Source organism: Ochotona curzoniae, unplaced genomic scaffold (genome assembly GCF_017591425.1).
Source record: "Ochotona curzoniae isolate NIBS_2020 unplaced genomic scaffold, NIBS_Ocur_1.0 scaffold_3208, whole genome shotgun sequence".
NCBI classification, from domain to species: Eukaryota; Metazoa; Chordata; class Mammalia; order Lagomorpha; family Ochotonidae; genus Ochotona; species Ochotona curzoniae.
Window position 1 is genome coordinate 41,463,469 of NW_024467106.1, and position 12,309 is coordinate 41,475,777.

Below are 12,309 nucleotides of genomic sequence, written 5' to 3' on the forward strand. Positions count from 1 at the left end.
CTATAAAATACAAAATATTTCATAACATATAGTAGAACTGGTATACAGTAACTACAACAGTGCTAGAAATTTACTAAGTACTCAATAATAGTAACCATGATTACTCATTAGCACCTCTAAGACCTGGTAGAGCTTTAATAACTATGTGTGAAGATAATTAATAAACATACCAACTGCTGTGCTAAGCAATCCAGAAGATACACTATGATTAAATTACAGGCTCTATTTTCAAGGAATTTAGAATTTAATGGAAAAGATAATATACATAAATTTATCTGTTATACACAATAGAAATAAATGTGCTAAAAATATGTTAAAGAATTTTGGAAGTTACAAGCTACTCTTATAGGAAAACTCTCAAGAGACTATAAGCGTGAAAAATAACTGTTTCCTTAAACATATTTTAAAATATTGAAAAGGGTATTATAGACAGCAGAAACAAAAGTTCGGAAGCAAACAGTAAAGCCACAAAGGTCAATTTTTCTGGAGTACAGGACACAGAGCTACAGAGTAAAGGCAAATTGTGAAAGGCCTATTGGCTTAGTTAGAAGACAATGGACTTCATTTATTTTAGGCAAACAGCACAGAGGTGAGTATGTGAACAAATTAAATAAGAAGTGCCCTGAAAAAAACAAATTCAACTGCAGTGACTCATATCCAAATAAATTCTAAGTGGTTAAAATAAATTCTCTACACAGACACAGAGGAAGAGAGAAAAAGGAGGAGAAAAAAATCTTCCCTCTACATTTCTTTATTCCTACTTCCACAGGGAAGGAGATCACTGAGACTCCTCCTGTGTGCGCATCTACCTGCTCAGAGACTGGGAGGAAACAGATGGACAGAACAATTCCCGAAGAAGTGTGCCTGGACAACAGGTGAGTTCTAAACATCACATAATACGAAAGTAAATCAATATGAGACAGTCACAGAGAAGCTGTGAAACCAAGGAGGAAAAGGAAAATCAACCGCAAAGATAATTTGCAGCCACAGATATACTTCATAAGCTCCCCTATAATAAAACTTGAATAACTCAAAGGCATACAGAGATATATATATAATTTTATTCCCTGAAGACAGAAAACAAATACACAAAATACCCTTACATTAGTTTTTAGTGTTAGCTTAGTTTGTTATCAGTAGTTCTACAGACTCTGTAAAAATATACAGCAAGTATCAATGAACCGTGCCCACAAAACAAGAGTGTAGGGAACTGCATAGTATAGGAATCACAAACTGATCCTTTAATATTTTAACAAAAGCCCTTAAGAGACTTAAATCAAAATACTTTGTACTGTTTAATAATTTGGTCAACAAATATTTACAGAATATATATTATGTATGTGGCAGTGAATAGGAACACTGACTTTATTATGCAGTTTGGCAGTGATGAGAAGAATTACCCTAGGAGCTGATGCAGTGGCAAATGAAGCTAATCCTCTGCCTGCAGCCCAGCATCCCATATGGACACTGGTTTAACTCTCAGGTGCTCCATTTCCAATCTGACTCCCTGCCTGGGAAAGCAGTGGAGGATGGCCCAAGGCCTTGGATCCCTGCACACATGTAGGAGACCTAGAAGGAGTTGTTGGTTCCCAGCTTCAGACCACCGCAGCTCTGGACTTTGTAGCTAACTGTGGAGTAAACCAGCAGGAAGGGTCGCTGTCTCTCCTTATCTCTCTGTCACTCTAACTTTCAAGTTAAAATAAACAAATATTTTTTAAAAAAAACAAAAGGAAGTACTATACTATAATCCTATCCAGTCTAAAACATGTAAGGGACTATTTTTTTTTATCTTTTTTTTTATTTTAACAATCTTTACATGGTTAATTTGTGCATAAAGGGTCAAGGGCTACAGGAAAGTGGGTAAGACTATTATTTCCATATTGTTTCCTTCATATATCTGAGGTAGAGGGGGATATTGAGGGAGAAGCCCCACCCGGTTTCCCACCCACCCCAAGTCCCGCATGTGGGGCATGCTCCGAGATACTCGTTGAAGTGGTTTCAATAGGTCACCAGTTTTGAAATTGCTGCTAATCTTGATGGAAACTTTCAGAATGTTAGTTTATCAAAGCCTGTGAGACGTTAAATCAAACTATAAGTTCATCAAAACAAGTAAAAATCAGCTGTTTTTTGAAGAAATGGAAGAAAATGTGAATATGTATAAGAATGTGGCCTACAAAAGTAGAAACACAAACGTAATTTGCTCCTCTAACTCCGTTAACTGCTATTAGAGTTAACAGAAAAAACAATGAAGTAAATGTTAAGCAACAATCTTACCATAAAGACTTTAAAACCAAGTGGTTCAACTCATTACAGTTACAAATGGTGAGCAGTTTATAAAACTGGAGAACTTTTTCTTGCCTTTATTAAAGTTGTAGTTTATTTTTTTAGCTAAAAAGCACTAACAAAGTGGTTTCAAAGCAGTCTCAGTCACTCCACCAGTTTAAAAACACTTTGAAATATACTGACTTTGTGAAATCTTTAACAAACTCTCATAGCAAAAACTTGGTATATTTTATGTGAATAAGTTCCAAATGCATACCTCATATTCAGCTGTATTCACTGTTAAAGAAGGAACCAGAGAAAACAGTTCACTTAGGGTCTTCAAAATGAGGGGTCTTGTATCACAGCTCAGCTTTGGGGACAGAGCATTCCAGGTGGAGCGGATGCAAACAACCTGTGAAGCAAATTTTAAAGGTTATTACCAAGCAAATCCCCAACTTACATAAAGCTGCTAGTTAAAGAGAACAATCTTATATCAGGTAAACAAGAAATGAGGAAGAACATTTAACAAGTTAAGATTTTACAAGGTATCTTCCCTCAAAAGAAAGTATTCAAACCCATAATAATTGCTTTTTCACTATTTTGTTTGAGCTAATAAGAAAAATCAATCTCAATCTCTCTCTGACCAGACACACACACACAAAGTGTGTGTACACACTTGTTCACATGGAAGATTAACTTTATTAGCTATATACTTTATTATTAAAGAATCATTTCCCAAAATAATGAAGAACAGAATAATACTAGTGCATCTCTAAATCTGAATGTAAACAATTCCTGCAGTTTTCCAGCCCATTGGAAAGAGTAGGTTATACAATTTCCTAAACCCCCCAGAAAGATTGAGCTGTTAACTTTTTGTAAGTCAAGCATTCTAAAATCAATAACTTCACAAGGTTTTAAAGGAAGTAGAATAATTATCATTCAATAAAAAGCAATAATTTTCAATGTTGTAAAAGTCACTTCATAGTTTTGAAGAGGCTATTATATAAATCTAAAGATCAACCAAAAATACTATGTCATTTTAACTTCACCTGATTTTCTTAAATTATCAGCTTTTTGGCTCATTTTAATATTTGCTTCATATGTCTTCTGCAGTTCAATTCAAGCTAAAGCAGCAAAGTTTTTCACTAACATTTTACTAAAATTTTAAAACTCAGGCTAAAAGAGTGTCAACAAGGATCAATTAAATAAACATTAATGTATTTTTTAAAAAGACTCATCTCTTTAAACTGCAGGTAATAGAAACAATTTATTTACAAATTACTTAGGAAGCCTATAAGAAGTAGTAAAAACTGTCTAAGAGGAATAACATATACATCAAGGGTACAGATCATGCAAATACTGAAAAGAAAGGACAGCAAGAAGAATTCTCTCTCAACAAACTTGGCTTAGTATTCTGCATTTCTACCTTTGATGAGACAGCAGAAAAATACAGCTTTTGATATTTGGAATCTACTACATGGATTTGAATTCAGCTAGCACTTACTAAGGACATTACTACTGCTCAGGCAAAGCAACAGGCACATTTACTATGAAAGCAATTCTACATTAGCAGTATTGTACACAAAAAAACAAACTCCTTCCAAAAAGGCAACATAATTCACCACCAACTTCACGACCAAAGTAACACACAGGAGGAGCAATATAATACGAAATATAATCTAAGCCTATGAAGAACTTTCAAATTATTGAAAAGAGAAATATTATAGGATTGCAAATTGTTGGAAGACAAAAAGGTACATGATTTGATTTTGGACTACTTCTTAATTTTATTTACTTTTAAATATTTGTTCCATAAGTGAGGGGTTTTCAGACATATGCATGCTCTGAGTGGAATGGGAAGGGACTGGCAGGTGGTGGGCAGGAGTTAGATGAGGAAAAAGACCCTGCTCTCCCTCCTGTGACAGCAGGGCAGGGGAGATTTCGCACAGCTCCTTGCTGCCAGATCACTTCATTGCCATGGGTCAGAGATGGTCCCCTGATTTCCTACCAGGGCTCCTCAATGGGTAAGAAATGTCCTGAGTATGTTCCTTGAGTAGTTTTGATTGTTCTCAGTTGGCACTGGCATCTTTGTGCCATGTGTAAGCTACCATGTCCCATTACTTTCCAACTGTAAATATCTGTTTTGGTATGTTCACAGCCTTAAATTCTTGGTAAAAACTTTGGCCTGCAGCATTGTTCAATTTGCTCTTCTTTCCATATTTGGTGAGACCCTCGAGGTCCTCTATAGAATCAGAGAGGCCAGTTGTCTTTCAATGTGCATCCAGTCTGCTGTCTTTCCTTGCTCAGAGTCACCAACAGGGGCAGCCCAGTCCCACAACATGTGATCTTAGGCCAGATCAAACTTCCATGTGGTATTTCCCAAGGTTCAAATTGGGTAGAGTAGACCCACCAGGCTGACTCCTAAGAGCCCTGGCTCTCACGTGTGCCAGTGGGCAGTAGAACCCAACACAGTCCTGTCCAGCCTCAGACCCAATCTCATGTGTGCTTGCGGGTGCCGAGACCTAGTTGGCGCAACCCTCAAAAACCCCACCCAGGCCCACCCACAGATCCAGCCTCCACATTTGCTAAAGTGTGCCACAGCCTAATTACATACCCAATTCCTACCTGTACTGGTGGGTGCTATGACCTAATCAGGGACTCCCTGTAGACCCCTTCCAGGCCTTACTTCAAACCCAAGACTCAGGTGTACCCATGAGTGTAACAGCCCAGCCTTCCTGGCCCACTCCCAGTCCTGACTGATTTTGTACTACTTTGAACTGAAAATAGTTTCAAGGGAATCCATAGAGGAAAGAAATGTCCATGGCTGGAAGTCATCAGAATCACATTAAGAGATAGCGAGCCTTGAGAAGAGACTTGGAGTAGCAGAGAACAAAATTCATACAGATACATGGCAAGGAAACAGAAAGCACAAGCCAAAAACAGACACCATGCTGGGCACCAAGCGTGGCGATGGCAAGACTGATGATGGGTCACAGAGGATCTTTTGGGCCATTTAGACCAAAATCAGTAAGAAAAAACACTTTTGAGAGGATTCTGAATTCAGAAATACACCAGGATTTAAAAAGTTAATGGCAAAATTTGTTTGATAACCAACCTTATTGCAAAGGAAAGAAATCTCTCCCTCCCTCCCTTCTCTCCTCTCTTATCTAACCTCTCTTCTTGAATCCTGTTTCTTACAGTCCCTAACACATAAATGTCTCCAGAGATGCCCAAAATTTTACACTCAGTAAATTAAGTGATTGTTCATGCTTTCTCTTCACTTTAAATACCTATCCCATTCCAATCTATATCATTTTAAAAACTGATTTAAATCTCACTTCTTCAATTAAAATGTCTCTTATAGTTCAAGTCCTCATTTTATTTCTTTGTTTCCTCAAACTTTTAACACTTAAACCTCTATGCCAGCCATTTTAGCATTTAATTATATGCTATCTGGTATTGTTTCCCAGCTTATGAAAAGACAATGATCAGATCTTACCATTCAAATTCCCAGCTCACCTAGCACATTAGTTAGTCTGTAGCAGATTATGTGTTCATCATGTTCTGATGACATGGAAACACCGAGGGACTATACAAAAAGACAGAGAGACAGAGAGAAAAACAAATTCCTGAAGCCATGTTCTGCTTCTGAATTGTGAAAAACTAGTCCATAATCTCAGTCATGAATCATGGGCTTCAATCTTGAGTTGCCACCACTCACTCACAGGTCTTAGATTGAGTCCTAGATTCTGGGAAATTTGTATATGTAAATTATTTATCTAATTGACAGTGAGTTATCCGGAGAAGTCAGAGTTATAGAACAAACATGTAAAAAAAAAAGTTCAAAGTCACATAGTACAAATGAAGTCATATTTGCCTAAAGTTCAAAGGATGTTTTAGAATGACTCTTAAAAAGTGGCTGCTTCTAGGAGTGGGACAGAGAAAATTTAGGTCTAGAGTATCTTAACCCAGAATGTCAGTATTCAAAACAAATGTGGGCTTGTTGAAAGAGCAAAGTAGCCAGTCTGAGAGGTCCCAATGGCCAAAGCTTAATAGGCTGAAGAACAAAAATAACAACTGTAATAGATTACAACTTTTAGCATAAAATACACATGAGATCTCATTGATATCAATAAATAAGGAAAAGGAACAATTTCTTTCATTGTAGTTAATAAATGTAGAAGCAAAAAAGAATCAGGATTAGGTAAATACCACAAGGATATTAGTAGTTGGCAAGATCTAATGATAAACAGAATTAAAATTAGGTATAAAAGTTGAAGGATGTGGGGCAGATACTCTGATATAGCAGGCAAAGCCACCAACTGTGGCACCAGCACCCCATATAGGCAGTTGTTTCAAGTCCTGGATGCTCCATTTCCAACCCAGCTCCTTGCTAACTGGCCTGGGAATGAAACAAAGGATGACCCAAGTGCTTGGTCTACTGCACTGATGTGGGAGACCCAAAGGTACTCCTGGTTCCTGGCTTCAGATTAGCCCATCTCTGGCCATTGTAAGCATTTAGGGATTCAAATAGCAGATTGAAGATTCTGTGTCCCCCTCTTTCTTCTAAATAAATAAAAGTAAACCTTTTAAATAAACTTTTTTTTTAAAGTTTGATGACAAACAAGGTAAGTGCAGAGTCTCAAAGCATTTTCCCAAGACATTTATTAATGTGGGGAAGAAAAAAAAGTAACTCTGCAGTAGAGGAAAAGCAATAAACTTCACCTTAACAAATCTATTGGTCAATCTCAACAGTAATGAAACCTATCATCATATGTCTGATACGAATACAATGTGAAAGGCACATTATTTCAGGTATATTGTCAAAAATGTGTAGCATCAATCTAGTCATGAGAAGGCACTGCAAATATCCAAACTGAGGGACATTTTACAAACTAACTGACAAGAATTCTCCACAAATATGAAGATCACAAAAGCCAGGGTACTGAATAGATAATACAGATTGGAAGAACTTCTGGAAATATGGCAAGTAAATTCTACATAGGATCTGGATCGATTCCTGGAACATAACTAAGAAAACTAGTTAAACCGCCTCCCCACCCAAAAAGTCTGGAATTTAGTTAGAGGCATTGAACCAGTGTTCATTTCTTGAGTTTGATAACTCTAATATAGTTATAAAAGGAAGATGCTAACATTAGGGTAAGCAGAGCTAAAAATACCAAGAACATTCTGTGTTTTTTCTTTTGCTGTAGAAATAGCTTTTTTTGTGACATAATTCACATACCATGTAATTGTTCATGTAAAGTATGTAATTGAGTAGTTTTTAGTATACTCAAAAGTTCAACAACTATCACAACAAATTTTAGGAAAAAAAAAAACCCAGAATCATTACTCACTACATCTCATATTCTCTCTATCTCTCCCTCCAAATAAACTGTAAAACTTTCCTGTCTCTATAAACTTGCTCATTTTGGACACTGCTTATAAATTTGTATCACATAGTAAGCAGTTTTCCATCACTGGCTTTCTTCATTTAGCACTGATTTCAATGATCATTCTTGTTATAGAAGTTATCAGTATGTTTAAAGTTTCGTTTTTTCTGAAAGGCACATAAAAAAGATAGAAATCACCTATGCACTGACTCATTTTCAAAAGTCCGCAATAGCGGAGTTAGGTCAGTAAAAGGATTGGTGCCCAGAACTCAATTCTAGTCTCCTGGGTAGGAGGCAGAAGCCAAAATTCTCAAACTATCACTTGCTGCCTTGATGGGGAGGTAGGTAGCAAGCTGGATGACAAGTGGAGGCAGTAGGAGCAGCACTGTAGCTTAACTGTTAAGCCTAGGCTTGTGACACTAGCATACCATATGGGTGCTAGTTTCATGTCCCAGGTGTTCTACTTCCAATCTGACTTCCTGCTCATGGCCTGAGGAAAGCAGCAAAAGATGGCTTGGGTGCTTGGGCTCCTACCACCCACATGACAACTGGGCCAGCACTGGCCTGCACAGCCATCTGGGAGAGAACCAGTAGATGGACCATCTCTTAATCCCTCTCATTCTCTCCCTCCCAACCCTGCCACTGTGTGTATGTGTGTGTGTGTGTATGTGTGTTTCTCCTCTTTTTATAATTAAGACTTTCAAATTAAAATAAATAAATCTTTAAAACTGAAAAAAAAAAAAGAAGTGGAGGAAGGACTTAAACCGCGAAACTTGCACTGGGGTTGTGAGCCTCTCAAGTAGGATCTAAATGCTGCACCAAACACGCTCAGACTTACTTTTTTACTTATCAAATAATGTTCCACTGTTGCATTTAACTTGCTGTCTTCTTTTGGAAATGCTTCTGCAGGTTTAAAATTATATCAAAGCAATAGGTTTAAAAGGAACTGGAAGCAAAGTATTTTTAAAAAGCTGAGAATTTATAGAATCAGTAAAATATGTTAATCCTCCAAATATTCTAAAGATGATCATTAAAATCAAATGTGCTTCTAAAGCATTATAAATATGACCATTAGGCACTAAAGAGACAATCCCTAAACTAAAACAGGAAATGTACTGATTATAGACGGAGTTGTTCAGAATAAAAACAGACTTATCAAAATTAACGAAGGCCAAACGGCCACACAATTGGTTCTTAAAAGTTATATGGAAACTGGGAAGGGTTAAAAATGGAACAAATGAAAGAAGGAATCATGAGAAACAATACTTAGATACTTTGTACCTATAGCATGTTAATTTTATATAATGACTCTGAATAAATTGCTTAGTTTGAGACTCAGGAGAAAATTCCTCTTGTTTTAAGTGCTTATATTACATATCTTTGTTGCTAGGAGAAAAATTATACTTTTCCAATTATTTTTCTACAAGAATTTTAGCAGCACTAAACCAAGAAGACCCTATACGGTGTATTGTACAGGGAAGAGCACAGAACTGAAGTCAGAAACCCCAGGCTTTCCCATTTGGTAGCTGTGTGACTACGGCAAAGTCATTAATCTCTCTCAATCTGCTTCCCAGCTGCAAAATACAAATAACACTGGTAACACCTGCTCTGCATATAGCATAAGGTTAACAGGAAAGGCCATACTGAGACAACTGTATGCAAACATGCTTTATTCACCAAAAAAGATGATTATTGCTGTTACGATCAATGAAGAAAATAATGAATCCCAGAAGAATCAGAGCCTTTACTTCTAATTCCTATGTGGTAAAAATGATTTTGATCTATAGGAATGGATAATTATCTCCTAATTTTACTTTCAAAAACTATTTCTAGAAATTCCTGGGAACAGGCTGCTTCTTTTGTCCTGATTCTTGGCTTCAACAGAAGGAAAGCATTAAAAGGACCTTTAGGCTATGAAAACTGCCTTATTTGCCCTTTTCATAATGAAGGTAAAAGAAACTGCTTTTACAATTAAAGGACCCAAGTCATCATCAGGCAAGGAAGCCCTCTTAAGCTAATTTTTAGCCCACACAATTCATAAAACAGGATGCTTCTGTTACCAAAACACAATCATAAAGGATAAAAAGAAGTTTGAGGAGACACAGTCAATGGAGCAGAAACAATGAGAAAAATAACATTCTTTCTTATCCCAATAATGTGGGGTTAAAGGTTATAGGCATAAAAAAAAATGACTAGCACAGGTTTATTTAAGCAATTTCACAGTCTTTCAAGATGAGACTAGTTTATTATCATGGGAGTTTTGTAGGGAAAAACAGAAAAACATAATTGCCTTTTTAATTCCCTAATATTTATAAAGATAGTATTTCTGACGGTTTCTTATTACAATTACTTAATGTTTGTACTGCCCGTGGCAAAGAATGTAAAGGAACATATTCAAATAACAAACTATGGCCTAGTAAATAAAGAATGTGTACTTGATGTGACAAAACACCTCCAATATTAACAAACTCTAATACCATGACACTTACAAAGTACAAGAGACCTTTAAATTACCCTATATTTTAAATCTATTTGGCAGCTATAAACATACAGCGAAAATTTGAATATCTGAATAGAAAAACAGTGGAAGTGTTTGTAAGTACCATACGTAAAAACAGAGAGGTATTATTACTCCCAAGCTACCCTGTACTCAGTAGACTGGATATTAGGTTTCTCCATTATTCTCCCAACTGAGAAGCTGCAGATAATCTCAGATACTTCACTATGGGGAACAAGATCTTCTAATGCAGAGTCCAATGATTTCTCTTGAGGATCAAAACTAACATAGAGTTCACTTTTCAGTTATGCAAAATTCTGTCTGGATTAACTTTTTTAAGATTTTACTTTATTTTTATTTGAAAGGCAGATCTACAGTAAGAAGGAGAGATGAAGAGAAAGATCTTCCATCTTCTGGGTTTACTCCCAAAATGGCTACAATGGCTAGAGCAGAGCTGATCTGAAGCCAGGGGCTTGTGCCGGGTCTCCCACAAAGGTGTAGGGTCCCAAGACTTCAGGCCATCTTCCACTGCTTTCTCAGGCGACAGCAGGGAGCTGGAAGGGAAGTGGAGCTAACAAGGACATGAACTGGGTACCCATACCTGATCCTGGTGCTTAGAAAGCAGAGGATTAGCTAACAGAGCTATTGCAGTAGGCCTGATTAATTATCTGTTTTTTTTTAGTAAGCATTCTTCTGGATTGAACTCACAAATTCATAAAAAGAATGTGTCAAAAATATCCTCTGACAAGAAAATAGTGCTTATTTTCCCCCAAATTAACCAGTGGGGAAGGAAGGGAAGGAAGGAAGGAAAGAAGGAAAGAGGGAAGCAAAGGAAGGGAAGGAAGGGAAAGAAGGGAAGGAAGGAAGGAAGGAAGGAAGGAAGGAAAGAAGGAAGGGAGGGAGAGAGTGAGGGAGGGAAAAAAGAAGGAAGGAGGGAAGAAAGGAAGGAAAGAAGGAAGGAAGGAGGAAAAGAGAGAGGGAGGGAGTAAGGAAGGAAAAGAGGTAGGGAAGAAAGGAGGAGGGAGGGAAGAAAGGAGGAGGGAGGGAAGAAAGGAGGAGGGAGGGAAGAAAGGAGGAGGGAGGGAAGGAAGGAGGGAGGGAGAGAGGGAGAAAGAGCGGAAGGGGCCTGGGAAGGGAGAAAAATGCGAGGAGCCACTGGAACAGTGGCCCAGAGACTGACTAAACCCAGGCACTTTAGACCAGGTGACACATTAAATACCTGCTTTTCCCCAGATGAGATGAGACCCCCTCTACCATAAACCCTGAGCCAGCTTAAATACCTATTTCCCCTATGTCTTGACCTTGTTAAGGCCCCATTTGTGTAAGCTTCAAGCCCTTTAGATTTATATTGCATTTTCCGCCAATCCATTATACTCCATGACACCAGACCTGACGGCCCTATTCACCAATCCCTTGTGGCCCACATCACTGGTCCCGCCTACCACAGCATCTACCAATCCCACATGTCCCATGTTCTCAATACCCACCCCCTTTAATGGAGTGGGCAGTCCCATCTCCCTTCCCCACCTGCTTCCTTGCTTCCTCCCCAACCCCAACCCCCGCTGGCCTCTCTTGGAGCTACCTCCAGTCACTATTGAAGGAGACCCGTCTCTTCTCTCTCTTCCTCTCTCTACCTTCACTGCCTCCCCATGGGCATCTCCTTCTTCCCCTTTTGGCCATGGACCTTTTCTGCTCCGAATAAAGACCTGTGTGACCTACTGCATCTGATGTCTTAGGCTAATGGTGAAAATTCCTAACATGAAGGAAGGGAAGGAAGAAGGGAGGGAGGGAGTGGAAACAGAGATAAGAAACAGAAGGGAGGGAAGGAAGAAGGAGAGAGAGAAACAAAAGGAAAGAGGGAAAGAAGGAAAGGTTTCTACCCCTTACTCTCAAAAAATGGAGGCTGGATTAGAGTCTAACAAAACAAAATAAAAATATTACAAGTTTGTTAAGCAGTCATAAAACTAAAAGCAAAGCAACTGGAGCATCTATAACAAGAATAAACTACTAGCAGCATAAATTTTGAAAAAGAGCTAAACCTACCACTATGATTGTTCTATTTCACATTGAAAACTCAACACCTTATGTACAAAAAAAAAAAATCAGTGAGTTCAGGTCCAAAATATTTCAAGCAACCAACATATTTTAAGCTACCAA

At 37.9% G+C, this 12,309-nt stretch overlaps 1 protein-coding gene across 3 annotated transcripts in view; it reads right to left on the reverse strand.

Moving 5' to 3' along the window:
• Positions 1-12,309, reverse strand: part of FOCAD (focadhesin) — a 232,601-nt gene that overhangs the window by 94,014 nt on the left and 126,278 nt on the right. For all 3 annotated transcript variants that reach the window (XM_040963884.1, XM_040963886.1, XM_040963883.1), the window contains one exon: positions 2,540-2,674. In XM_040963884.1, coding sequence (XP_040819818.1) covers positions 2,540-2,674 — 135 coding nt within the window. The remainder of the gene's footprint in view (positions 1-2,539; positions 2,675-12,309) is intronic.